The 23,428-nt window shown below is 43.0% G+C and overlaps 2 protein-coding genes across 2 annotated transcripts in view; one reads left to right on the top strand and one right to left on the bottom strand.

Annotated features, from left to right (window-relative positions):
• Window positions 1-3,748: 3,748 nt before the first annotated feature.
• On the bottom strand, window positions 3,749-16,938 carry ILDR1 (immunoglobulin like domain containing receptor 1). Its single transcript, XM_042866835.1, has 9 exons — window positions 16,893-16,938; window positions 16,387-16,698; window positions 14,498-14,668; window positions 12,857-13,006; window positions 11,209-11,328; window positions 10,915-11,061; window positions 6,712-6,843; window positions 5,039-5,865; window positions 3,749-4,417 (listed from the first exon to the last, which is right to left on the bottom strand). Exons 1-9 carry the CDS (start codon window positions 16,936-16,938, stop codon window positions 4,376-4,378), a joined length of 1,947 nt encoding a protein of 648 aa, XP_042722769.1. The 3' UTR covers window positions 3,749-4,375.
• The window catches only part of CFAP44 (cilia and flagella associated protein 44), a 44,294-nt gene continuing 37,802 nt past the window's right edge, over window positions 16,937-23,428 (top strand). The window contains 5 exon segments of the mRNA XM_042866833.1: window positions 16,937-17,029; window positions 17,684-17,732; window positions 21,227-21,313; window positions 21,794-21,886; window positions 22,762-22,933. Coding sequence (XP_042722767.1) covers window positions 16,937-17,029; window positions 17,684-17,732; window positions 21,227-21,313; window positions 21,794-21,886; window positions 22,762-22,933 — 494 coding nt within the window.

Raw genomic sequence — 23,428 nt, 5'->3', positions numbered from 1 at the left:
GGTGATGCTCATCTGAGACACCAGCATTTATGCAGAACTAATATAGAGATAGTGAGGGGTCAAAGGTCCTGTTTTATTTCCCCATTTGCTCTTTTGCAAGCAGATTCAGCTCAGTGGTATGGACAAGAAGCTGTGTAGGACTCTGGACCTGTTGTTGGGATTTGGTAATGGAGGGTCAGTCTGACCTGAGCATATGAGATGTGGAAGGCAGCTCCTGGGTCACTGAGCCCCCTACGTTTTCAGGCAACCATGTCATGGAGGACCCTTTCATAAACTGAGCAAATTCCACATAAACTGTAGCTAGAGCTGGACTGATTTTTGCTCCCACTGTTCCTGTGGGAAGGCTCATGTTGAAAGCTGACTGCTTTGACAGCTGCAAATTATTTGTTGCTATTATGCTCATTCATATTTCACCCTCTGTTTCCAACAAACGTATTAACCAACTGGTGCACACAGGTATATGTATACATCTAGTGCTCTCGCAGTTCATTTTTCCCCATAGCCAAGCCTTTTTGCACAAGCTGACAAGATGGGTGCAGATCTCAGCCAGATGTCAAAATCTGCACAGGGGAAGCATAACTTCTCCCCAGACTGCCTAGGGATCTGCACCCAGTCAGAAAGCATCTGTTGTGTCATGCTGCGGGATGTGCTTTTCCCATAGCACAATCTCCAAGTGCCCATTGGGTCTTCAGTCAGGCCAACTGTCAGTATCTGGCACATACAACCATTGAACAGAAGGCAGAAAATTTGCAACATGGAGCAACAAATGGCATTAGCTGAGGAAAAGGAGTGGGCACGAGGCATACATTAAACCTACAATGTGAGACCCAACAAAACTATCTTATGTCAGTGACATAAAGTAGCGTTAGTCACCTACTAAGTCACTGACATGACTTTCAACTAACAGATGGACACTCCGAAAAGCTCAACCAGTTTCTTTATCAGCCCAACACATTCTTCTAAAAGACTTTTCTTCATGGAGCTTTGTGTATTGTAAACCAAACAGTAAGTGTTACCCTTTTACAGATATGGCAGCCAAATCAGCGATTGCAGCAGTGATACAACTGAGGTCACATCATTAAAGAGAACTGCCCATGGCCTCCCACAGAGTTTTTCCACTCTCTTGGTGAAGTATTTAATAAATATCTTTTTATAGTACCTTATAGTATCTTTTTAGTATCTTTTTTCTACGAAAAACAAAGAAAAAGCCACCTGAAACACGAACATTGATCCAAAAAAATCCCCACGGAAGGAAAAAAAGACAGCTGAAAATTATTACTGATGTCTAACAAGGTTACTTCTAGAAGTCAGAACAGAGGATTTTCAGTTCCACTTCTCGTGTAAATACTAAAAAGCAATTTATGGTCTAGGAAGAACACACAAGAACAACCAGAGTTTGAAGTTCTCTCATGTTTTAATTATACATTCTACAGTCATTAAGGAGATTCCACAGATTTACTGCCTGCTTTTAAAGCTGAAGTAACGTTCAGAAAACCAGTACAAGACACATTATAGACATTCAAGTTAACAGAAATAGCAACAGGCAGTCATTACTTGTGGGGGTGAATTTAACATAACCTCAAGTGTGATCTCTCTTCTAAGTCAGGCCAACAAATGGCAGTCTCTGGCCATATTAAGGGTGTGTTTTAAAGTGATGTGCTGCCTGAGGTAGTAAAACAAAGGGAATTTAGCTGCCCTATGTAGTAATATGTACCTCTGAAGAGCTTTGTGTTATGGTAACTTTAATTCCTGCTAAGGTTGTCTAACTTTATCCAGTGCTGTCATGAATACAATCCCACAGGTAGCAACAGGGCCTTTCAGTGCTTTCTACTGCCAAACAGGCAATTGCCAAGCCCAAATCGATGATTGCACAAGAAGCAGTCCTTGCCCTTCATTCCTGGAATGGCAGAGTGCTCTGCAAATAAGCAAGGAAGCCAGGTATTGCAATCCTTTTTAAAATCAAATGAATCTTTGGTTTGAGGTGGAAAGCAGCTGACATGAGCAGCAGATCTCATCTGTTCCATGTGGCATAGTCACCTATTCTTTATTTTAACATGAATAACTCCAGTGGCTATCTAGGCACTTTCATACACAAAATTCATTGGGTGCAAGGTATATTCCCTCAGCTGCATAGCAGGAAGAAACAAAAGTCTAAAATAACTCACATATGAAATCACATTTATTTCTTTCAACGCAAATGGGTGACACAGAAACATCAGCCCTTTGGAATGGCTAAAAAATTAAAAATGAGAAAATTACAACCTAGAAAGAATGAAGCTCAACTATTTCCTACTGTTCTTTCACTGTGTAGTATTTCAGCTGCCAAACTTAATCTCTCTCTTTTAAAAAGTCAAAGGCCTAGTAATCTCACTGTTAAATAAAGTCTACATAGTATTGAGCAGTGCCATTGCAAAGGCTTTCACTTTTAACCAATTAAAAATAGAAATATGCATTCAAAGAGTAGCCTATTTCCTTCCTACTTTTCTGTCTGCTCGCAGTTGCAAAGCATGTATAATAGATTTCCTTTTTAATTACTTCATAGACCACTAATCAGTGCTTTATGAACCACAGTGGTTTGTGACCAGATCTTACCAAAACTGGTACCATTTCAGTTTTCCTTCTCAGCAGGACTACTCTCAAGTAGTCTTCAAGTAGTCTTCAAGTAGTCAAGTACTCTCTCCCAGTCTGTACAGATATCTGGGATTATCTCAACCGAAGTGCAAAATCTTGCACTTGGCTTTGTTGAACCTCATTAGGTTCACAACGCCCCATCTTTTCAGTTTGTCGAGGTCCCTCTGGATGACATGCTCATGCTACAACTGCTGCTGCTCTTACACACAATTTTCTTGCTGTCTGAGAGAGTTCCTACTCTTGGGGAAACTTACTGGACTGTATTGGAACATGAAAGGAAAGCAAGTTCTTTTTCACGCTACCATCTTGGGATTTCAGTTTTGGCACTGGCTGGGAAATAAGCTGGACAGTACAGTAACTGACACTCGCCAGACTCTAGTGTCTCAGAGTTATAAAATTATTCACAAGATGCTCCTAAAGCTCCCTGTCAACAATTGAGTTTCTTGAATCTAAGAATATCTTTGGCAAGCCTGTTTCCTGTGCATGCATCCAGCATGTAACTATAGCACCCAGAGAACATCAAGTTTTCCAGTACATTTTAAATGATCACAGTGGATGGATGAATCACATCAAGGAAAAATGGCAAGCTTTTCTCCTTTGCAGGTAGTCTTAAGGAATTCTAGAAATTCTGCATTCAATTTGCAAGGGAAGGGATGAGAAAACCCCTCCATGTAGATAAGATCAGATACATCATGCATTCAGAATTGATTTGTGTCAGGGTAAAGATCAAGAGAATAATAGTAAAAATTGTTAGGCCTCTTCAGAGCCCTTTATCCCACCCCATGTGTATAACACATGTTAGAGAGGGCAAAGGGAGAACATAAAATGAGTATATGGCCCAGGAAACATACATCCAACAAAGTTATGCTTCCTAGAGTTGAAGGAAGTTCTGGTCTACAGTATGAGAGATAGTAGTCATAACAAGCTCAGTTCCTGTGGGGATGACCAAGCTTTGGTAAATCTAGCTCATTACATTTACACATAAATTCAAGTCTGTGTTAAAGGCTAGAACAAGCATTTTTTAGGTACTAAAGTCTAAGCTTAATGTAGAGCGGGGTTTTCAGTCAGTATAGGGCAGATAAGCTGGCAATTTGCAGATTGCAGTGAGCCCTTAGTAAGACTTCTAAATCCTTCTAACACTGGAATTCTGCTGTTTGGGATCAGGGACAAAGGGGAGCAACTGCTTACACTACACTGAAAAGCCAGGCAGAAGCAGCAAGCATCAAATAATTCTGAAGTACATTAGAGGGGCTCAGAAAGGAAATGCTATGCCTCTCTACACCAACTTCTGAGGTGACTGGGTCAGATGAGTTCCAGAGCTGTCTTGCAACCTAAATTACTCTATTGTCCTGTGACTTTACATCCCTGTGATTATCTGAGCCCTTCTCCAGTAACTGGTGCCCAAAGGATCAGCATTCTACATACTCTACTACTGCTTCTAGTGTCAGGGTACCTACCTAACAAAGGCAATTGATATCTCTGGGAATAAATTGTTTATTAAAAACATTTGCTGTATCCAATAGCATGTTTTCAGCCCATCACAAACCTAAGTTTCCAAATCAAAGTAGGAACAAATATGGGCTATATATCGCTTTCATGTCCACTAGACATATCTTCTTCAAAAGTAGTTTCATCTTCTGTTTGTTTTCCCTTTGCTGGTTCAATCAAAAGCAGTCATCCCAACTATATAGTAAAAATAGCTAAAAAGAGTCCAGTGTGAATCTTCATTCTTTCAGTACTGGCATTAAATGACAATGCTTCTTGCACTATAGGAACTTCCTCTGTCCTGCAGGAGAAAATAGAAGATTCAGGAACAAGGAAAGACAGATGAAAATCAAGTGTCTGCCTACATATTCTGAGCACTGAAACAAAACCATTATACACATACATATCATAGCTGAGACTAAAACTACGTTGCCTTCCAAAACTCAGAAGGGAAAATTGTAAAACGCAAAATATGGCCCTTTGAGAACAGAGCCACTTGGAAAATACAACATAGAGGTGATAAGGGACACTTAATTTCGTTGCTTTTGTTGTTTTTGAAAAAGTCCCATTTTTTAAGGAGGAACATACTATCTAGCTTCAGGGCTACCAATTGGATACTAAGATCTTCATGCACAGGACACTGCTTGAAATCTATTCACTGTATAAATTGATAAGATGAGCTGTGAACAGCAACTCTTTACTCCCCGAATAATGCATGTCCAGTCCTCAGGAGCTGCAGCTAGCAAGCCACCCTATTCTACATGGACTGAAGGATCACGTGTTTCCCACCGTTTCCTAGGGCACTCAATACTCTTTACCCTTCTTTCAAAGATATCAGGCCGCAAAAAGTAACTGACATTCACTGTCACCCCCAGAACCCATCTCTGCCCTGTGACTGGAAGAAAAAAGGCAGCTGACTCACCGAGCGTGGCCCTGCACCCTCTCTGTGCTTGCTGTCCCGATCTGGGATGATTTCTAGCGAGCGATAACTGGGAGGTTTATCATCTGGCCATTCCCGAGACCGGTTGTGCCGCCTGCGGTTTGTCGCTGGGAGACAGATTTGTTCTTCTGAGGAGCTCCATGATCCCCGTCGAGATGGGGGAGAGTAGCTGTGCCGCCGGTGCCTCGAGTTATTGCTGTTCCTGGTGTGCTGCTGGTACTCTCGCCTCACTGCAGACTGCTGTCTCCGGCCACGATGGTGGCTAGAGTGCTCCTTGGCCTCCTCTGAATAGAAACTGCAGCTGCTGCTGCTGCTTTTTCCTCTCTCAGTCTGGCGGGTGGGTGACACATCCCGCCTGGAGTGCTGCGGCCTGTGATCATAGCCGCCTGCCCTCTGCCTTGGAGGATGGTCGTCTCGCTGCCTGTCCCGGGATTCCCGACTGTAGCTGGAACGAGAATCTTCACTGGAAGGCAAGGGCCACCTCCGATCTTCCCTCCTGTTCTCTGCTATGGAGTCCCAAGTTCTGGGGCTGTGGGTAGTTCTCTGTGGACGTGAGGAGTTGCTGCTCCCATGGGAAGAAGAAACATGACCAGTGAGAGGAGGAAGACCGTTTGTGCCATGCTGCATGATGTCGCTGCCCAGGGAGGACAGTAAGCTGGGCTGCACTGCCTGCCGCTGGTTGGAGGGTGGCCGGGGCTGTGATGGGTTAAGGTTCTTGATTTCAGACTCCAGATAGTCCAAAACACCTTTGTTAGGGGAAAGTCGAGCTTGTGGCTGCACCAGTGGAAGACTGTTCTGCAGAGACACATCTGAAGATTAAACCATAGGAGAATGTGGTAAGTTAAGGAAAAACAGAGTGAGCCTCTCTATGCTAATGGCCTCAGCTAACTCTTCAAACAGTGGTTAAGACTGTAAACCTATGACTGCAGTACAGTGATGAAAAGCTAATTTCATATGAAAAAAATCCTGTATGAGAAGTCATGCTGAATTCTGCTATTGTTCTTGGGGTGGTTAAATAATATTGCTGGTAATAATTTATTCTATTGCTTATATCTCTATGACTTCAGACACCCTATCTTCCCTATTCAATTAAACTAAAAAATATATACAACTAATATAAGTAATTTTGAGGCAGAATACCTAGCAAATTCTTCAGATTTATTCTTTGCTGCATGTAGGGTAGATCTGTTGCACAGAAGGCAGTTTGCCCTCAATTGTATGAAGACCAGACATTTGATAAGAACTCAAACAAATTGCACCTCACTTCTCATGTCAATTTTGGATATAAGGAGTTGACCGTGACCAGCACAGCAGAACAAAGACAAAGTACCCTCTTCCACCCCATGAAGTGAGATAAGCTGGGTATATTTACCCTGCAGTCACTGTGGTGTAGCACAAGATACACCTTAGTTAGCATTCAACTACTTCACCCAGCACTGCGCCTAGCGAGACACTTAAGATGGACATGCTGTATTCATCCACACAGGCAAGTCTAAAGTAGGTTGCAGATGAAGCAGAGCTGTCATGCTAGGACATGTAGTCATGCTAGGAACATCTTTCTCACTTTGAGAGGATAAAATTCACTGCTGAAGCTCCCTGAGAAGTTACCTGCTTCTCTTTCCTATTTCCCTCTGAAATGATGACCGCAGTCTCACCTTGTTGCAGTAGAGGGTTCAGCTGATAAGAGGAAAGTTGTGAGTTCCTATCAGCACCTCCATAGAACATGTTAGGTAACATCCACGGTGCAAATGCCTGAGCCTGCTTCATGAATCGATGCTGTTCCAGTACTGTAAAAGAAGAAGAAAGCTTTGAGTAGCCATGCCTAGAGTACAGCTTGCAGAACACATACCCTTTTGCTGATAGACTCTAGCCTTTGAACGTGATCAAAGAATGAGAAGTTCTCTCCAACTTATGACATAGCTTACAAATGGAGTGCAGGAAATTTTAACAGAAAAGTTGTACAGCTTCCAAAATGCACCTAAAGCTGAAGAAAAGGGTTACTGCCTCCTACATTTCCACGAACCAGGAACAAACTGCATTAGGATTAAGTATACAGCACATAACCTAATGCAGGACTTCTGTCTGCCGCGTCACTGAGTACAGATGTGGCAAAGTAGGAAATAATGTTTCATACAACAAGACATACCATGTTGTTTTCTTTCTTAAAACTTTCAGTTCACCATTAGTCCTTTCCCTACAGTTAAACAATACCTTTTTAGCTCCTCTCATGTAGGCTTTATATAGATCCTACCTTCCACACCACACACAAAAGCAGTTTCTTCTCTGTTCTACAAACAAGGCACTCAGAGATGCATTTACTGCCTTCTTCCTGTCTAGTCTTCCAGCTGCTCTTATTGTCTCTCTCCTATTTACCTCTGCATGACTGCAAAAATTAAATCCATTCAGTCAGTGTGGTCAAACTGGTGAGCAAACTAAACATCCTGTTCTCAACAGCAATGTCCTGTGTCCCAGAAGAGGAAACTCAGAGGAAATTTCCACTTTGTCACCATTTTTCCATCACTAACTCCAGTCTGCTACCAGTGGAGTCAGGCTTCAATCCAACTTTATTTTTTTCAGCACCTCTCCCCTTGCACCTCCCCCCTACAAAGACAACATCACCATCTCTGCCTTCAAAACCATCACTCATTGCTTTTTTTTTTGAGAAAGCTAAAACATCTTAAAAAAAAGCCTTACACTTGCTACCAGAGACAATCAAAACTCAAGTTTACAAGTAAATTCTGCAAGTCCCAGACATTACAAAGCCTGACTCTGCATGGTTTGTCTTTCACCTTTGGGTATAATGCTTCTGCAGCTGGGGCTTTTGCAAAAATTCTCTTACATGGCTTATTTGGAATCTTAGAAGGGGCAGTCTTTTACTGCAGTCTCTTCCATAAGGCACATTCTTGCCCATACATTTCAGCAGACAGTTAAGCATGTAATTGCCTTTGAGACACTTACCCCTCTAATAAATGTCTGAAGTTGGCTGATGAAATTAAAAGTTACTGAAGGGGAAGAGACTGGGGATACACAGGCTGGCTGCACAAGCCTTCCTTCTTTAAGAAACCTGGCTACAGCTAAGCTCCAATTAATTCTGTCCCCTGAGTTAATCTGCAGCAAGCAGCATTTAGACTGAGTACTCTCAGGGTCTCAACTCTTCAGTTTCATGTAGCACTCCATTTATTACACAGATTGCAGGTATGCACTGCTTTAACTGTTTCACTGAATTTACTCAGAGCACCACCTGTAGCACAACAGGGACTGACACTCCCTCTGAGCACATCCTTCCCTTTCTCCACATCTTACTCCACTTTGTTCTCCACACACGATTCTTTCCCCAGCCTGGCTCCAAACATAGGGAACTACAAAGCTGAAGACTTCAGGAGTTTTAATCCTAATACACTGATTTTTCTTCAAAGTGTTGCAGCCTGAGGTAGCAGTTTTCAAGCACTTAATGTAAAACATGCTTCATTATTTTCTTTCCAAGCAATTTTCCACCAGTTTAGCTTTTAAATTTGGAAGAAAGAGTGAAAGAAGAAAACAAAGAGAGATAGAAATAAAGGCCCTAACTGTTCCTCTCCCATTCCTCTGGTTATCACCTTCAGAATGTCCCTGCACCTGTGGAATGCACATCTCTGAGTTTTGAATGCAGTCTTACCTGAGCAGTGAGAGGCTCAGCAGTGAAAGGTACACTTAGAGCACTACAGGCTCCTCTCTCTTTAATGTATGAAGGCAGCCACTAGCATCAGCCATCCTAAGCCTGTGATTCTCTGATCTATCCTTGTAGCTGAACAAATGCAGAATTATCCCTGGACTTTCTTTACTACCCTCATCTTTTTTTCCAATTCATTAATGGAAGAAACGTGCAGGAGAAAAGGAACTAATAGGAACAGAAGGAGGTCATACATGTATTTACCACAATATCTGTACTAGTAGGCTTTTTGCAGTTTTCCATGGGAAATGTAATTGGGTTGCCCCGTGGGGCATGCTTAATATTTCTGTAACACCAATTCTGAATTACCCAAACAATTCACTTCTATTACAAGGTTCAAAATCATGTTAGCTGATGACCTGACTTAAAACACTGAGTTACCTCGCCTCAGCATATCCTAATTCCATTCAACAGATCTAGGCTACCCTCTAGTGGCCACTAAGTGGGAAAAAATCATCCACATTCAATTCATGCTGTAATTTTACAGTTTAATTGACGACTTTTGTCTTCAACTACACGGAACTGTTATTCCTTAGAACTGCTTTTTAAGATGTTTCCTGCCTCAGCCTTCTGTTTTGTAAGTCCCCAGTTCATTTCCTGGAGGCTAAAAGGTCCATTTGGAAGCAGGATGAAGTGAAAGTGCACCAGAGCAAGGGATTCCTTGCAAAGTGGATCAAGAGGGCAGGCAGCTGAGATGGAAATTATATTCACAGATTCTAGCAGCCAGCCAAGGAGGCTGAACCCTTCTGTACCTTCTCTTGTGAGCAGGTAGAGGTTCTGGGAACCCACAAGAATTTCTCCTATTTATCCTCAGCAGAAGGCAGGAAGGACAAAAGCAGCACTCTGGAAAGTGCCATTGCCACCTACAGCACAGAAATTTTCCTTAAAGAATTCAAGCATTTTCAAAATCCTTTCCTCAATGAGAACTAGGAAGTCTGGAGGTGCAAATCTTTCATCTCCATTGCTTTCCTCTCACGGAAAGCAAGCTCTCTGCCAAATGTTCATTCTATCCTCACTTCCATTGCATCCTCGGCACCACACAACCAAAAAATTCCAAGAAACTGTTTTGCTTGGGTTTGGCTTTAGCAAATGAAATGGTCTGTTTGCTCTTTGTAGAGGCTAAGCAGATTAAGCATAAAGCTAAAACTCTCACAGTAGCCTCTTCCAGCTGTTAGCGAGCTTACTAAGACCCAACATGACCCAAATAATGAGCAATTTAAAAGAAATACAGCTCCTGTTCACAAGTTCTTTCCTTGCAGCATTTGCAGAAGAATCTAGTGATTTCAGTGATAGGTAAATGTATAAGATACAATTTGTTCCTATCAAATTGTATGAATTGTGTGTGTGGGGGGGGTATTGTACCTTGTGTCACTCCTAAATTACAGTTACAGGAACACACAGATTAAACAATCACAGCAGTCAAAATTAAAATGCTATGCCTGGCTGGCCCTATTAACAGAACACTGTCTGGCTACAGAATCTTTACTATTGCAAGAAATTGCATACAAAAAAGTTTCTCTTGAGCTTAAATCTTCAGAAAGTATTTGTAGTGTTGACCACTATGATAGGCCTTTTTTCCTTTCTTTCTCATTTTCTCCCTCGCTCAAAAAAAAAACAAAAAACAAAAAACAAGCCCAAAGAGAGAAAACCTTTTTCTTGTGACAGGGGCAGCTCTAAAAATAATAAGATGGCACAGAAATCCAGATTTTATACAAGTACCTTTCAGAGCAACATACTTGAAGGTTAGGCCTTACAGTAACATTACTGTAACTACAAGGCATTAGCTTGCTTGCTTCTCTCAAGTACACAGGCCTAAGAACCACAAGACAGGTTAAAAAACAGTCTTGAGCTACTCACACCAGTGAGGCCAGTGACTCTGCCCTGGATGATGACATGTGAGAAGTTGGCAGTGAGGTGTCAGTAGGGACAAATTTTTGAAAGTAGGACACAGGGACAGGACAGCAAAATGGGATCCACATCCCTTTCTCTAATATCAAGTAAAGTGGTCATAAACGTAACATCATCACTCAAAGAAATGTGGCAGTCTATTTGGACACAACTTAGAGAGAGAAAGTGGAACTCAGAAAACTGCATCAGGTTTTTGTCTTGACAGAAATAATGAATGGACACATATTTCCCTGCATCTCACCTTTCTCATTACAGCAGCACCGGGTTGGGCAGCAGACACACCGGATGTGGCAGCAGCAATGCTGGGGGCAGCACTGGCACCAACATATTCCAATCAGCAGGAGGAGGAGGAGGCCACCCAGGACGATGAGGAGTACTGTGAGCCAGTCTATGGGAGAAATGGAGAGAGAAAGAGGATCCTGGCATACCTGGTTACAGTAACTTACCAAGCACCTTTCCAGGACTGGAGAAATATTGGGAGTGGGGAGGAAAAGAACAGGAGGAGATACCTGTTGCCCAGGCAACAGGAACTTACGTAAAACAATTAGCTTAACTTCTTTGTCCGGATCCCCTGAGGTATCTCCTGGTGCTTCCACAGTGCAGTAGTATACGCCATGGTCCCACCACATGACTTCACTGATAACAAGGTCTGCCCCTGTGGGAGAAGGACCAAGAGGTGAGCAGAATATTTGAAACTGACACTCCTTTCAGACCCTACTCTAAGAAGGCCCCTTGCCTGCAGGCAGTATCTACTACTGCATATCCCCTACCCCAAGGGTAGCCATCACATTCAGACAATCCTCTAGGTTCACTGACAAATTCTGTGAATAACATTAACTGCCAGTCCTATTTCTCTTTGTGTTGCTGAAAGGCAACATTACTTAGAAGGGTAACTAGTTCTGTGTGCAGTAAAACAACAGAGTGTTTCTGGGTCATGTATGTTAAAAAGCACGCTGCCAGCTGCCAGCACTGGTTTTGGAACACATACTCTTGTAATCATTAGGCCAGACATCCCAGTAACTAACTCCCTTGCAGCAGCAACAGCTATTGCTCCACGGACAGCACAGAGCATATAGAGCACCTAAAAAACTATGCAGTGTTTCTTGAAGGAAATAACTGTCTTCTGGCCTGTGAACTCCTCAGCTTATCTTCACTCTTCAGCAAAATGCTTGGGTATCCTCAACTCAGTCTTAACTTGTAGTGCCTCCAACACTCTTAGGCCAGGTAGGGGACAGAGGACCCGGCCCCTCAAAACCCTTTTTCACAAAATCACACACAGAGTCACTTGAGTTAGAAATGACACCTAAAAGTCATCTAGTCCAAGTCCCCTGCAATGAACAGGGACACTTACAGCTAAATCAGGCTGCTCAGAGCCCTGCCCAGCCTGACCTTGAATGTCTCCAGGGATGGGGCACCCACCAACTCTGGGCAAGCTGTGCCAGTGCTTCACTATCCCTTATGCAAAAAACTCTTTCCTTAGACCCAATCTAAATCTCCTCTCTTTTAGTTTGAAACAATTCCCCTTGTCCTGTCACAACAGATCCTGCTAAGGAGCCTACCCCTTTCTTTCTAATAGCCCCCCCTTTACACACTGAAAAGTTACTCTCAGGTTTCTGGCAAGAGACTTCTCCAGGCTAAACAGACCCAGCTCTCTCAGCCTGTCCTTACAGGGGAGATGCTCCATCCCTTGAATCCTTTTCATGGCCCTTCTCCAGCAGGTCTATGTGTCTCTTGTACTGAGGACTCCATATCTGGATGCAGTACTCCAGGTGAAGTCTCACCAGAGCAGTGCAGAGGGGCAGGATTACCTCTCTCCACCTGCTGGCCACGCTGCTTTTGATGTATCCCAGGATACAGTTGGCTTTCTGGGCTGCGAGAGCACACTGCTTACTCACGTCCAGACTGCCATCCATCAGTACCCCCAGGTCTCTTTTGGCAGGGCTGTGATCAGTTCTTTCATCTCCTAGCTTGTATGGATAGCAGGGGGTGCAAGACCTTGTACTTGGATTTGTTGAACATCATGATATTCTCCTGGGCCCACTGCTAGACCTGCTTAGGTTTCCACTGCCACATCACAGAATACATAAGCCACAGACAACATTACCCATATTTATGCTTTGCTTTGCTCTGTAAGCCCACGTACTGGATAGTTCACTGCCTGCCTGTGAGGCCAAGTCACTTACGGTTCTGGATGGTGATCTTTCGTTGCCGGTAGTCAACACCCAGCACAGGCTCATTCTGCCCATATTTCTGGATGACAATGCGCACCTTTCGTTGGACATCATTGCAGTCATCAGACGGGTCCTGGCCAAGAGCTAAACTGGCTTGGTATGCTATAAGCACACATCATCAAATAAGATGCAAAAAATTATTTCAAAGGGCCAATTTCTATCTCCTTGTAAGCAGCAGAGAACTCCTGAATGCACATGTGCACTTGCTTTTGTTCAGTAAGACAAAGCACGGCTTCAGAAGAGAAAAGATATGTTGCTTTGGAGTGCTTAAAAGCAAAAAAGACGAAGGGCCACAGGAATGACAGAGATTTTGAGAGCTGTAGAGGAGCTCCTGTGCTCACAACTGAAAGAACAACAGCACAAAGAACCTAAAAAAGGTGAGAGGGCAGGACCGAGTACAGAAACAAACTGCAAGGAAAAGAGTCACAGAACTCCAAGAATTATTGGAACAAAAGCAAAATTGTGTTTATTTAACAACAAAAAATATCTCCAGAAACATAAAAACCACTGTGGGATTGCCTCCCTTTCCCCTTCTCTATCTCTTTATATGTTGTGGGGCTCCTAAAGACAGGAAAACCCATCCTCCAATTCCTGTACAGGACTATATTGTATAGAGACCCAAAAATACTCATGAAAGACTAGAGGCAATTTCTGACTAATACTCTTACAAAAAGATTCACAGTGGAACCAAATATTGAGTTGCCAGGCATCTGAGAACTGAGACTTGTGGAGACTACTGATACAGGCACTCAGCACTGTCTGTAAAGGACTTGCAGTGAAGAGAAGACAGGACAAACCTTGTCAAAAACATGGCTGTGTTTACAATGGATCACAAAGAGAAGATCCACACAAGCAAACACCATGACCTTCGTGCTTTCTATCCTTGTTGGGGACTATGAATTTGAACCACATTACTCTGGGAACAGCAGAACATCAGACCCACCTGTTTGCAGATTTGGCTATAGACCACATGCTTATCCAACCCATCCAGAGATCAGAGATGGAATTCAGGCACCGAGACACCAAACAAGTTTAGGGTCTTAATTCTTAAGTATGCAATTAAGCTAAGGCTGGCCAGTTTAAACACAGTATCTTAAACACTCCTGAAACAATGCAACAAGCACCAGAATATCCGCATATAAAGCGTTGCCACTAGTATTAAATACTATTGCTTAGAAGCCTTCCTGCACTCCAAAGAGCATGTTTCTGCCTAAAATCAGTAACAGTCACTGGTCTCCAGCTTCAAAATTATTGCCTCCCATGTAATCATTAAGTCTACATGTTGCAAGACCCTTGTTTTCAAATATGGGGCTGCCAAGTCTGACACACGTAAAACATGGTTAAATCTGTCTGCCTTCTGATCTGATGACAAGGAGGACAAACTGTTTGGCTGGGATTTCTATGATACTGTACCATAAAGTCGTGACGTTGCAAAGGAAATCACAGGCCCAATCTTGTTTTCTTGGATCCTGGCAAAACACCACTGCCTGACCTACTCTGTGGTCAGGCAAAACCTATATTCCCCAGTAAGTCTGCCTCCCTGTTCCTTTACATTTGAAGAGCAATCCCTTGGGAGACAAGCCTGATACTCACAGGCTGAGTAGTAATCAAAGATGGGGTCCTTGCAGAAGGATTTGAAGCGCCAGGTCGCCACTACGTCCTGCAGCTGGGCTGAAGTGCTGTAATCACACTTGAGGGTAATACTGGCAAATAAGGTGGTGTAACGCTCAGTATCCTGCACTGTCACCAGCAGGGAGAGGCAACCTGCAAAAAAGAACACAGGAGGCAGTCAAGCAGCAGTGGCAGATATCACAGCATAAATCTCACTCTGCAACAGGCCAACAACTGAAGTTCACTTCCCTTGGCCTCACACAGGACCTGCATTTATAGACCCTCTTTTTAGTAAAGCTGTTACTGTGTACGTTGAGAACTCATCCATAACAACTTCCACAGCACTGTCTATCCAAACAGCTGCATACATCCAGTCACGTTTTATGAAGTTTTTCATAAGCTATGCTTTATTTTAGCCACACTCAGAGACATCTCTATCTTGTTTAAACTTTGATAATACATTAATCTGTACTTGTCATTAACAACAGAAAAGTTATCACAAGTTGCCTTTGATAAGGCAATACAAATAGTGTGGAGTGAGCGTAGGAGATGCCCTGTCTGGAACATATCCCAGGAAACAGGCTCGTGGTGCTGTGCTAGGTGCTTCCAGACTGGGAGCATGGGAAACAGGGAAGGAGAGAAGAAAAGAGAATGTCTAAAATTACCAAAAGGATCATAAACTAGCACTTGTATTCCAAGTCTTTCCCTGTAATCTCATATTCAGGATGAGAACCAAGAATAAGGGGATATATAACATCTGGATCACACCTGCAAGCATCATTCTTTCAGTGCCCTCTTAGGCTGCATGGAGTATGCTCCTGACAAACATAAGCTCATCCAGTTTCCACCACATAGCTGCAGAGGTGCAGCGTTGTCTCAACACGTATTTTTGCAGCTGGATACTGTTAATGCAATACTTGCTTGGTTTCTGGTTTGAAAAAAGACTTGTGGCCAGCCAACTCAAAACAGAGAAGAGCAAACTCTTTTGCTAATCATGGTAAACTCTGAGTCCAAGACCTTTTTGAAAAATAAAATACACACAGGCTTAAACACAGAAATAGTAGCAATGGTGCAAAATTCTAGCAACATGAAGGCTGTTTTTTACTGTGCAGTAGTTAGACAGGGTCCAGACTAGCGACAGGTAGCTGCTGTCACTTTTACTTCATGGCACTGTACATTGACACATTTTGTTCCAGCTTTCATTGTGAAACAGCTCATACACAGGATCTTTCTGTGTGAAATCACAAGAAACCAAACCAAAATCCAAATCTTCGAGGCTGGCAAAACCTCAATCTCACTGGCAACCAAACAGATCTTTCCCATAAGAATTCTGACCTTTACTGACACAGCTTTTCTCTATGCTCTCTGCAGCAGCATCTCTCAGACAAGAATATTCAATACAACTTTGTGCTTTTCAGTTACAGAAACCGAAGTTCTTTTTGCAGTCAGATGTCTCTGTACATCTGGTGTTTCATATAGCCTCCCAGCCAACACCACACAAGACAACTATGAAATTAAGATAGGTTCCTAGGGTTGAATGACACTCCTCTCCTGCATGATGCTCTTTTTTCTGCTTGGAAAGAACAAATCTGGGACTACCAACCTAGCAAGCTATTGTTAACTCATATCTCTGCCCTACTTTGAAAAAGATACTGACCTTTAGAACCGGTGAAGCCAATTTTTAGCTAGTACATCAAACAGAAATGCTGCTGTCAAGCTAGACAATCAACTGGCATACCTCTGTATTTTTCACTTCATTTACCGTTTCCCTTTTTGGTGCTTAAAGCTACATCATCAGCAAATATACCATTGACTCAAGAAGCAAAACGATCAATTTGGTCCCTACAGGAGATCAAAAGCCATCAAGCAACCTGCAAAACTTGGAAGAAAGGCCACCTCTGGACAGGGAGGGCAGCTCTGGTTTCCATGTAGGAGCACACCCAGCAGGTACCGAAGCGGCGCAGTCGCATCAGATCGTAACGTGGCTGGGGCACTTGTGGCCACGCCGGAGGGGACCGCTGCGTGTCTTCCCGCGCTCAGGCCCAAACCAACCTGCAGTACACAGGCGACACGGGAGGCGGCCAGGAAGCAGGGGGTCACTTCCTCCTCGACCACACACGGGCCTCGCTCTCGGGGTAACGAAGCCACGCGCGGACCGGCCTCGCTATAGCCGGGGCGAGGCGCTGGGCTGGGGCAGGCGCCTCAAAACCTGTCCCAAGGGGAAACGAGGCGGGACACCGCAGTCGCTCTCCCGGCCAGGCGCTCCTTATCCCGACCTCTCCCCTCGCCCTCACTCCGAGGGTTCCTCCCGGCCCCCGCTCGGTACAGGTGTCAAGGGGCGGGGACCGGCCCCGCTCCGCCGCGCGGGTTCACTCACCGGCCGGCAGGCAGGCCAGCAGCAGCCAGGCCAGCGGCGGCGCCATGGCGCGGCCTCCTCCTCCCGCCCGAGGCCGTCGCGACAGGCCACCTCGCCGCGCCCACGGGCCCTCCCCTTCCCGTGGCACCTGTCCCAGAGTCGGGCCGCCGCCCGCGGCAGTCCCCTCCCCTCGCTCCCTCTCTCCTTTCCCGGGCCCGTGGCGGACGCCTCTGCTGTGGGCAGGTACGCCTTCCTGCCCTTCCACACTCTTGCCCTGCTGCAAGCGGGGAGGACACCGGCTCCCAGCTTCAGAAACCTGCTCCAAGATGAGTGTTTATCGGTAGACATATAAACACGCACAGGTTGTGTGTGGCTGGCAGCAGGTGCGCTCATCTTCACTCCCCAAGTACACGGAGGGGGACTTACGTGAGGGTGAGAGCTCTGGCCCCTTGCCTTGTAGAGCAGGAGCCCTCCCTGACAGCGGCAGCCCTGCGTCACGACTCCAGTTTCTACTGGATGGAGCCACAGAATATCCCAAGTTGGAAAGGACCCACAGGGATCACCCAAAATCCAAACCCTGTGTCTGGCAGCAGTGTCCAAACGCTCCTTGAAACTCCCACAGTTCGGGTCCGCGGTGGGCGCAGACATGAACACTCATTTTTGAGCGGGTTCTGTTAGCGTCGGAAAAGACAACCCAAGCATAGCCCTCCCGCCCGCCCGACCTATGGCAGAATAGCTGCCGCCTCCGCCCCAGCCGTTAAAAAGCGTAAAGGTTCCCCAACCCTCCAAACTACCGCTCCCAGAGTGCTTAGCGGAGCGGTTGCCTGGAGACCGGTAACGCCGCGCTGGATGCGGCCCTAGGTAAGCGTTGGGCTCCGGGCACGGCTCCGGCTCCATCACCATCACCCCTCACACGGACTATTGGCCCCTCCGTGCAGCCTCCCCTGAGGCCCTGCAGGACTCCTTAGGGATCGCTTCCCTGCCCCTTAGCTCGCAGCCTGCCGCAGCGCCCCCCTGCCTGCCGGTGGCCGTGTCCTGCTGTCCTGGTGAGAGGCGGCCGTGGAGAGAAGCGTTGTCATCGGGTCACGCTGCTGTCCGCCTCACGGCACGGCCACCGCCACTGTGTGCTGAAGTACGCATAAATGCTTAGCTTATCTTGAAACAGATGTTCTGCGGCTGAAGCGGGCAATCCTTTATCTCTGAAATGTGGGACATGTTGGTTTTGCTGTACTGCCTGTGAAAAGGCCATTGTTTTTATTGCATACATGCTCTGTAGTTCATTTTTCTGGCTTCCCTTTACACCGTGTGTTAATAAGTAACTGTGGTGATACGGCCTGTTTCATATCTTGCTTGACCGAAACCTGATTACTCACCTTCATCTGCATGGCAGGCTCTAATAGACTTAGCACTCTCACTTGCATGAGACAGATCTGGGATGTCTAGGTTGTACAAAGAGCTGTTTTAGTTTGAAATTAGAGTTAGGTTTTATTCCTTCTGTTTTATTGGAAAATATTTTGTGTGCAACACAGCAATAGTCAGGTCTACGCAGGGCTCTGCTGTCCACTTCTTTCATCTCTCTGTTGGAGAACAAAAGACATAATGGGGCTATGGGGGTGGTGATATGTCTAGATCCTGCTTTGCAACTGTAGCCTTGCTGTCTCTGGCTAGTAAATATTTTATATGCATAACCTTAATTGCTGCAAGAATTGATAATTTGTGTCTTCTCTCTCCTAAGTCCTCCGTTTTACAAGACAGCAATATTCTCTACTATGAAAAATTATTTCCTAGGGATTTCATGCTGATTGCCTGGAGCTGATTTTTAATACTAATTTTGTGGTAATGCAGACTGATAATGACACACAGACAGCGCTATGCCAGCTATGCCTGATTTACAGTTGTATGTTTTTCACTGTGTATATGAACACTTAAATATTTTAATTTCATTTGGAGTGAAGTTTAGTTTTGCAGAACTCTGTTGTTTGCACATGTTGTGGCTACCGGTGGCCCAGTAAATTGCTGGCATACTGTGATGTGGTCTGAAAGCTAAACGGAATCCTTAGTTATTGAATGGTGTGCTGCTTTTCGTAAAGAGAAGGAAGAGCCAGAAAAAGCTACCAAGAGAACGGCAACTGAAGTTGAATTAAACAAAAACAGCTTGGCAAATGGGGAGAAATCTGACACTTTCAAAGCAGAGCTAGACTTGAGAAAGCAACCTGGGACAGTTGGTTAGTGCCTAATTCCTCATGGCAGACACCCCTCTTAATAGCCAAAAGTTCCAGTCCTTAGTTCAAGCGCATTACCTCCAGACCAGAAATAGCAGTGAGCAGCCCATAAATATTATGCTAAAAGGAATCAGGATTGGAATTAATAAAGAAAAACAAAGTCCTGGGATCAGCTGAGTTTTTTTTTTTCATGTGGACTAAAGACAAGGAAAGGAACAACACAAGAGTGTCTCTCATGAAGGAAAGAACAAGTTACTGAAAGTACATTTTGAGTTTTGTTCAATACTCACTGGTGGCCAAAACTTTTGTAAAAGAAATTGCAAAATAATAACTAATAGATATGTTTGATTTCTAAAGGATAATAACTGTTGGCCACATTTTAATCATTATTTAATTCAATGCTTTTTATGCTGTTGAAGCATCAGTCATGAGCTTTGTGAAGGCAAGTACTGCATTTATGAAGCTTTACACATACCTCAGACAATTGTATCATATATTTGAAATACAAGGAAAATCAAATCAAATGAGCATTTATTTGACATGACAAACAAATTCATTGAGATGGCACTGTCATCCCACATTTTTCCTCTTTCTGGAAAAAAAAAAAAATGTGTAAAGATTCATAAATGCAGTGCACAGGAAAAGAAAATCAGAACTCAGAGGGATTTTGTCACACTGAACTTGCATGAAAGTTTTCTTGGATCAGTCAATCTGCAGAACTGCAACAAAAGTGGACATCCTTCTCCTGAACCTCCTCAGAGCCTTACAATTATATTATTTTTGGGACAGTCTTTGAATGCCATCGTAGTAATATGTACAGAGAACATTACAGCAGCTTTCTGTGACTAGAACCCGGATAATGATGAGGCAGAAATGTTCAGACCCTCTTTCAGCCTAAAGCATTTTCCAGAGAGGAGTTAATTTATAATGAAAACTATGATAGACTTAATTTTTAGAAGATAAATGATTGGTAATTAGTTGCAATAATTTGAAATGTTATAGCACTTTTCTCTATGGATATCAAAACACTTTGCCAAGATGGGTAAGCATTATTATCTCATTTTTCACAAGAGATAACTGAGACAGCCAGAGGTGAAATGGCTGATAGAAACTGTACACGTCCTTACTGGGTCTGGAATTGGAGTTCAGGTCTCTGAAGACTCCACTGTATATTTATGCAACTAGTGTGAAACTTTCTTCAATAGTATCAGTTCTGTCATTTCACTAAAATCATTTCAATATATTGAGATACACTGTAGTTGTTTTGATTTGTTTTCTGAATTCAACATTTTTCTGCGTGTCTATTTTTGAGCACCCCTGAGGGGTAAATACTCATTTTAGTTCTTAAAAGAAATTATGCAGAAAATTCAGACTGACAAAACCTCACATCCTTCAGATGAAGATTAAGTAGGGTAAGTTGACTATATGATGGCATTAATGGCATGTCTACAATATGTCTTTGATTTCATTGTCTTTCTGGGGGGGGTGGCATTATGTTTGGACACTCTGCCTTTCCTGAAATACCTGAAAAGACCAAGATAACACAAAATATTTTTTTCTCAAACATAATGTGCCCCAATGTCAGAAAGAAGAAATGCATCTTTAGGGATTTATTCTTGCTTTTGAAGTCCAGCTTACACATTCAGACCAATTCATTTTCATGCTGGCTCTATTTGTTATGCTGAATATTTAGATTTTTTAATAGTCAACTAATTAATTTCCTGAATTCTGTAGTATTTGTACATAATTGCTCCCATATCTGTTTTGCTTTTCGTGAAATCTACCAGAAAGGTTTTCTCTCAAAAACAAAACTCACCTGAGTACACTAAAGAGAAGCCCAGAACATGCAAATTTCTCTTCTGCTTCTTCCCCTGTTGCACAGTAATTAGATGACAGTCTTTCTGTAGCAATGTACACAGAGCTCAGAGGTCTGAAAACTGAACCAATTAATTCACCCTATAAAGTAGGACATATTCTTGGATTTCCATACTTGTAGTGTACAGGCAGATCACAAATACTATGTTTGGGAATCTCAACATTGTGGAGGAAATGGAAATAATCTGAATTTAGTCTAAATTAAATAGTTTATTGCTAAAGGCAATAATACTAAAAGTTTTTCTTCACTGCCTTCAGATAAAGAGGACATGTCATCTCCAAATGAACAGGAGGGAGTAGATGAGAAGGCAGCAGAAGGTACACAGGCAGATCACAGCAGTGTCCGTAAGTACTTTCTGATGTTACAGTGATTCCAATAGTAAACCCACAGCAGCTCCTGGATTCTCACACTGCTCACACCTTCCTTTCTAGTATGAGTTCATCTTTGGTTACCATTCTTAGTGCTGTCAAATTTTGTTTTGAGCCTTGTCAAAGATGACTTCTTCCAGAAATGTTCTGGACTGACTGCTGTGTCAGTGGTTCTTGTCATCCTGCAGCCTGCAAAGTCTCTCCCCTGACAATTTTTGCTGCTTAGATCTGTTTCCATAGCCATTACTGCAATCAATTTGCTTTAAAACATTCTTATTTGGAAGCAAACTTCTCTCTACGCTTCTTGCTAAACAGCAAGAAATCCACTGTTTGACAGGCTTTTTTTGCTTGTTTTGCTACTGGAACTATACTAGATAGATCTATATTTAACCTGATGTGTACAAAGAAATTAGTTGAATTAATTCATACCTAAGAGATCCCAATTGTCCTTTACAGAAGAAAGCAAAAGTAGTCTTCCAAAGGAATCACCAGCTGGAGAGGAAGAAGAGGAAGATGTGGAGCATGTGGAAACAGATACAGAGAGCATTGGTGGGTACTGCTATCCTTTGGGGGGATGTTGGCATTAACTTAAAAATCCCACTGCTTTCTAGTTTTCATTTTTTGTCCGTTGTTGTTATGAACAGCATCTCACACCAGTGCCATCGTGCTACAGTTACAGAGTTTCACTGAACCCTTCCTGTTGGCTTACTTTGTGTACTTCTTTTCACTCTTTTTCCTTGCTGGTGTCTGACCCCTTAGTTGGTTGAGGGGGAGAAAAAGAAATTAATATAGGGTAAAAAGCTTGCAAAATCGGTCATGGAGATTGAGTTTGAGATATCTAACTTGAATTCAGTTTTAACAATTGCTTCTGACTAACTGGAATTCAAGTTGATGATATTTTGCATTGTAGTCCAGTAAAGAACTTCACTTAGTAACACATTAGCAGTATGCATGTTCTGAGACAGTGTCTTAAGGTGGTCAGCTGTGTATGAAAGAGCAAAGAGCACTTGCTTTTACTAATAGTTTTGTATGATGATTCAGCAGATGCTGAAAAGAGACATTTCTAATACTGTTTTGTTTCTAAAGCTGAGCCCTAAGCACCAAAACTGAACTATTTCAGTATCCTAGGCTTTGAGTTTTAAAACCAGTGTTTTTAAAATATTCTCATTTTTTCCTCCTCTAAATTCTTCAATTTTCACAAGTATTCACAGTAGAGTTTTTAAAAACAGGAGAGCAGGATTGTTCCAGGACAAGCTGTTACTAACACAGCATATCCCTGTGTTCAGCTATGGAGTGCCTATTACTCTGTCAAAGGAGACAATGCATGAATCCCTCTCTTCCTCAGTTAAGTACAAATATCAGCAAGAAACCTAAGATTTATTCTAAATATAAATATTCTTTACATTCCCACTTCTGACATGCAGCGGATGATTTGGAAGAACAAGATAATACTGAAGTATCCCCAAAAGAAGAAAAAATCCCTGAGAGGAAAGAAAAGAAAATCTCAGAAACTTTCTTCTATAGTTATGAAGATATATATTCACGGCCATTTGTCACTGAAGACTCAGGGATACCAATTAACCTTCTTACTCTGAAGTATCCTTTCTGTTGAGGCTGTGCAAATTCACAGCTAGGTATTTCTTAATTTATGTTGATAAAATTGTACTTGTCTACTTAGGAGTATCCAGTATGGCATTAGTGGAATACCCTTGTTTGAGGCACGGATAAGAATCCAGTAATGGTCCTGGATGAATTTAACCTTAAACATTGCCTTGACCTTACAAACATTTCTTATTAGGCATAATTTTTCCTTTGCTTTTTTTTTTTTTTTTTTTTTTTTTTTCTTTGCAAACACAGTCAAGTTGCTATTGAAGACTGGATTTTCTATTCTCTACATCTGCCTGCAGACATTTAAGAAGTGAACCTGAATGTTTCTTTAGTTTGAATGCTTGCCTGTAAAAGAGTTCTTAGTACTCAAATGCACATTTCTTATATTATATTTGAAAAAAGATCACCAAACTGATAAAATGTGAATTTCTAGCTGCCCCAAAGGATTCTGCAGAGGAAAGAAGTGTACTCAGAAATGGAAGT

The sequence above is a fragment of the Lagopus leucura genome, unplaced genomic scaffold (genome assembly GCF_019238085.1).
Source record: "Lagopus leucura isolate 7727_CA_CO unplaced genomic scaffold, USGS_WTPT01 Super-Scaffold_100001, whole genome shotgun sequence".
Taxonomy (NCBI): domain Eukaryota; kingdom Metazoa; phylum Chordata; class Aves; order Galliformes; family Phasianidae; genus Lagopus; species Lagopus leucura.
This window is presented reverse-complemented; position numbering and strand designations above follow the sequence as displayed.

Bases quoted from the DNA above. Each gene is read 5' to 3' on its own strand.
- ILDR1 (XM_042866835.1), bottom strand. From the start codon at position 16,938: ATGGCGCCGCCGCTGGCCTGGCTGCTGCTGGCCTGCCTGCCGGCCG. The intron at 13,007-14,497 runs GTGAGTATCAGG...GTGTGCTTATAG, and splicing joins CTTTGATTACTACTCAGCCT to CATACCAAGCCAGTTTAGCT. The intron at 11,329-12,856 runs GTAAGTGACTTG...CTTCTCCCACAG, and splicing joins AAAGATCACCATCCAGAACC to GGGCAGACCTTGTTATCAGT.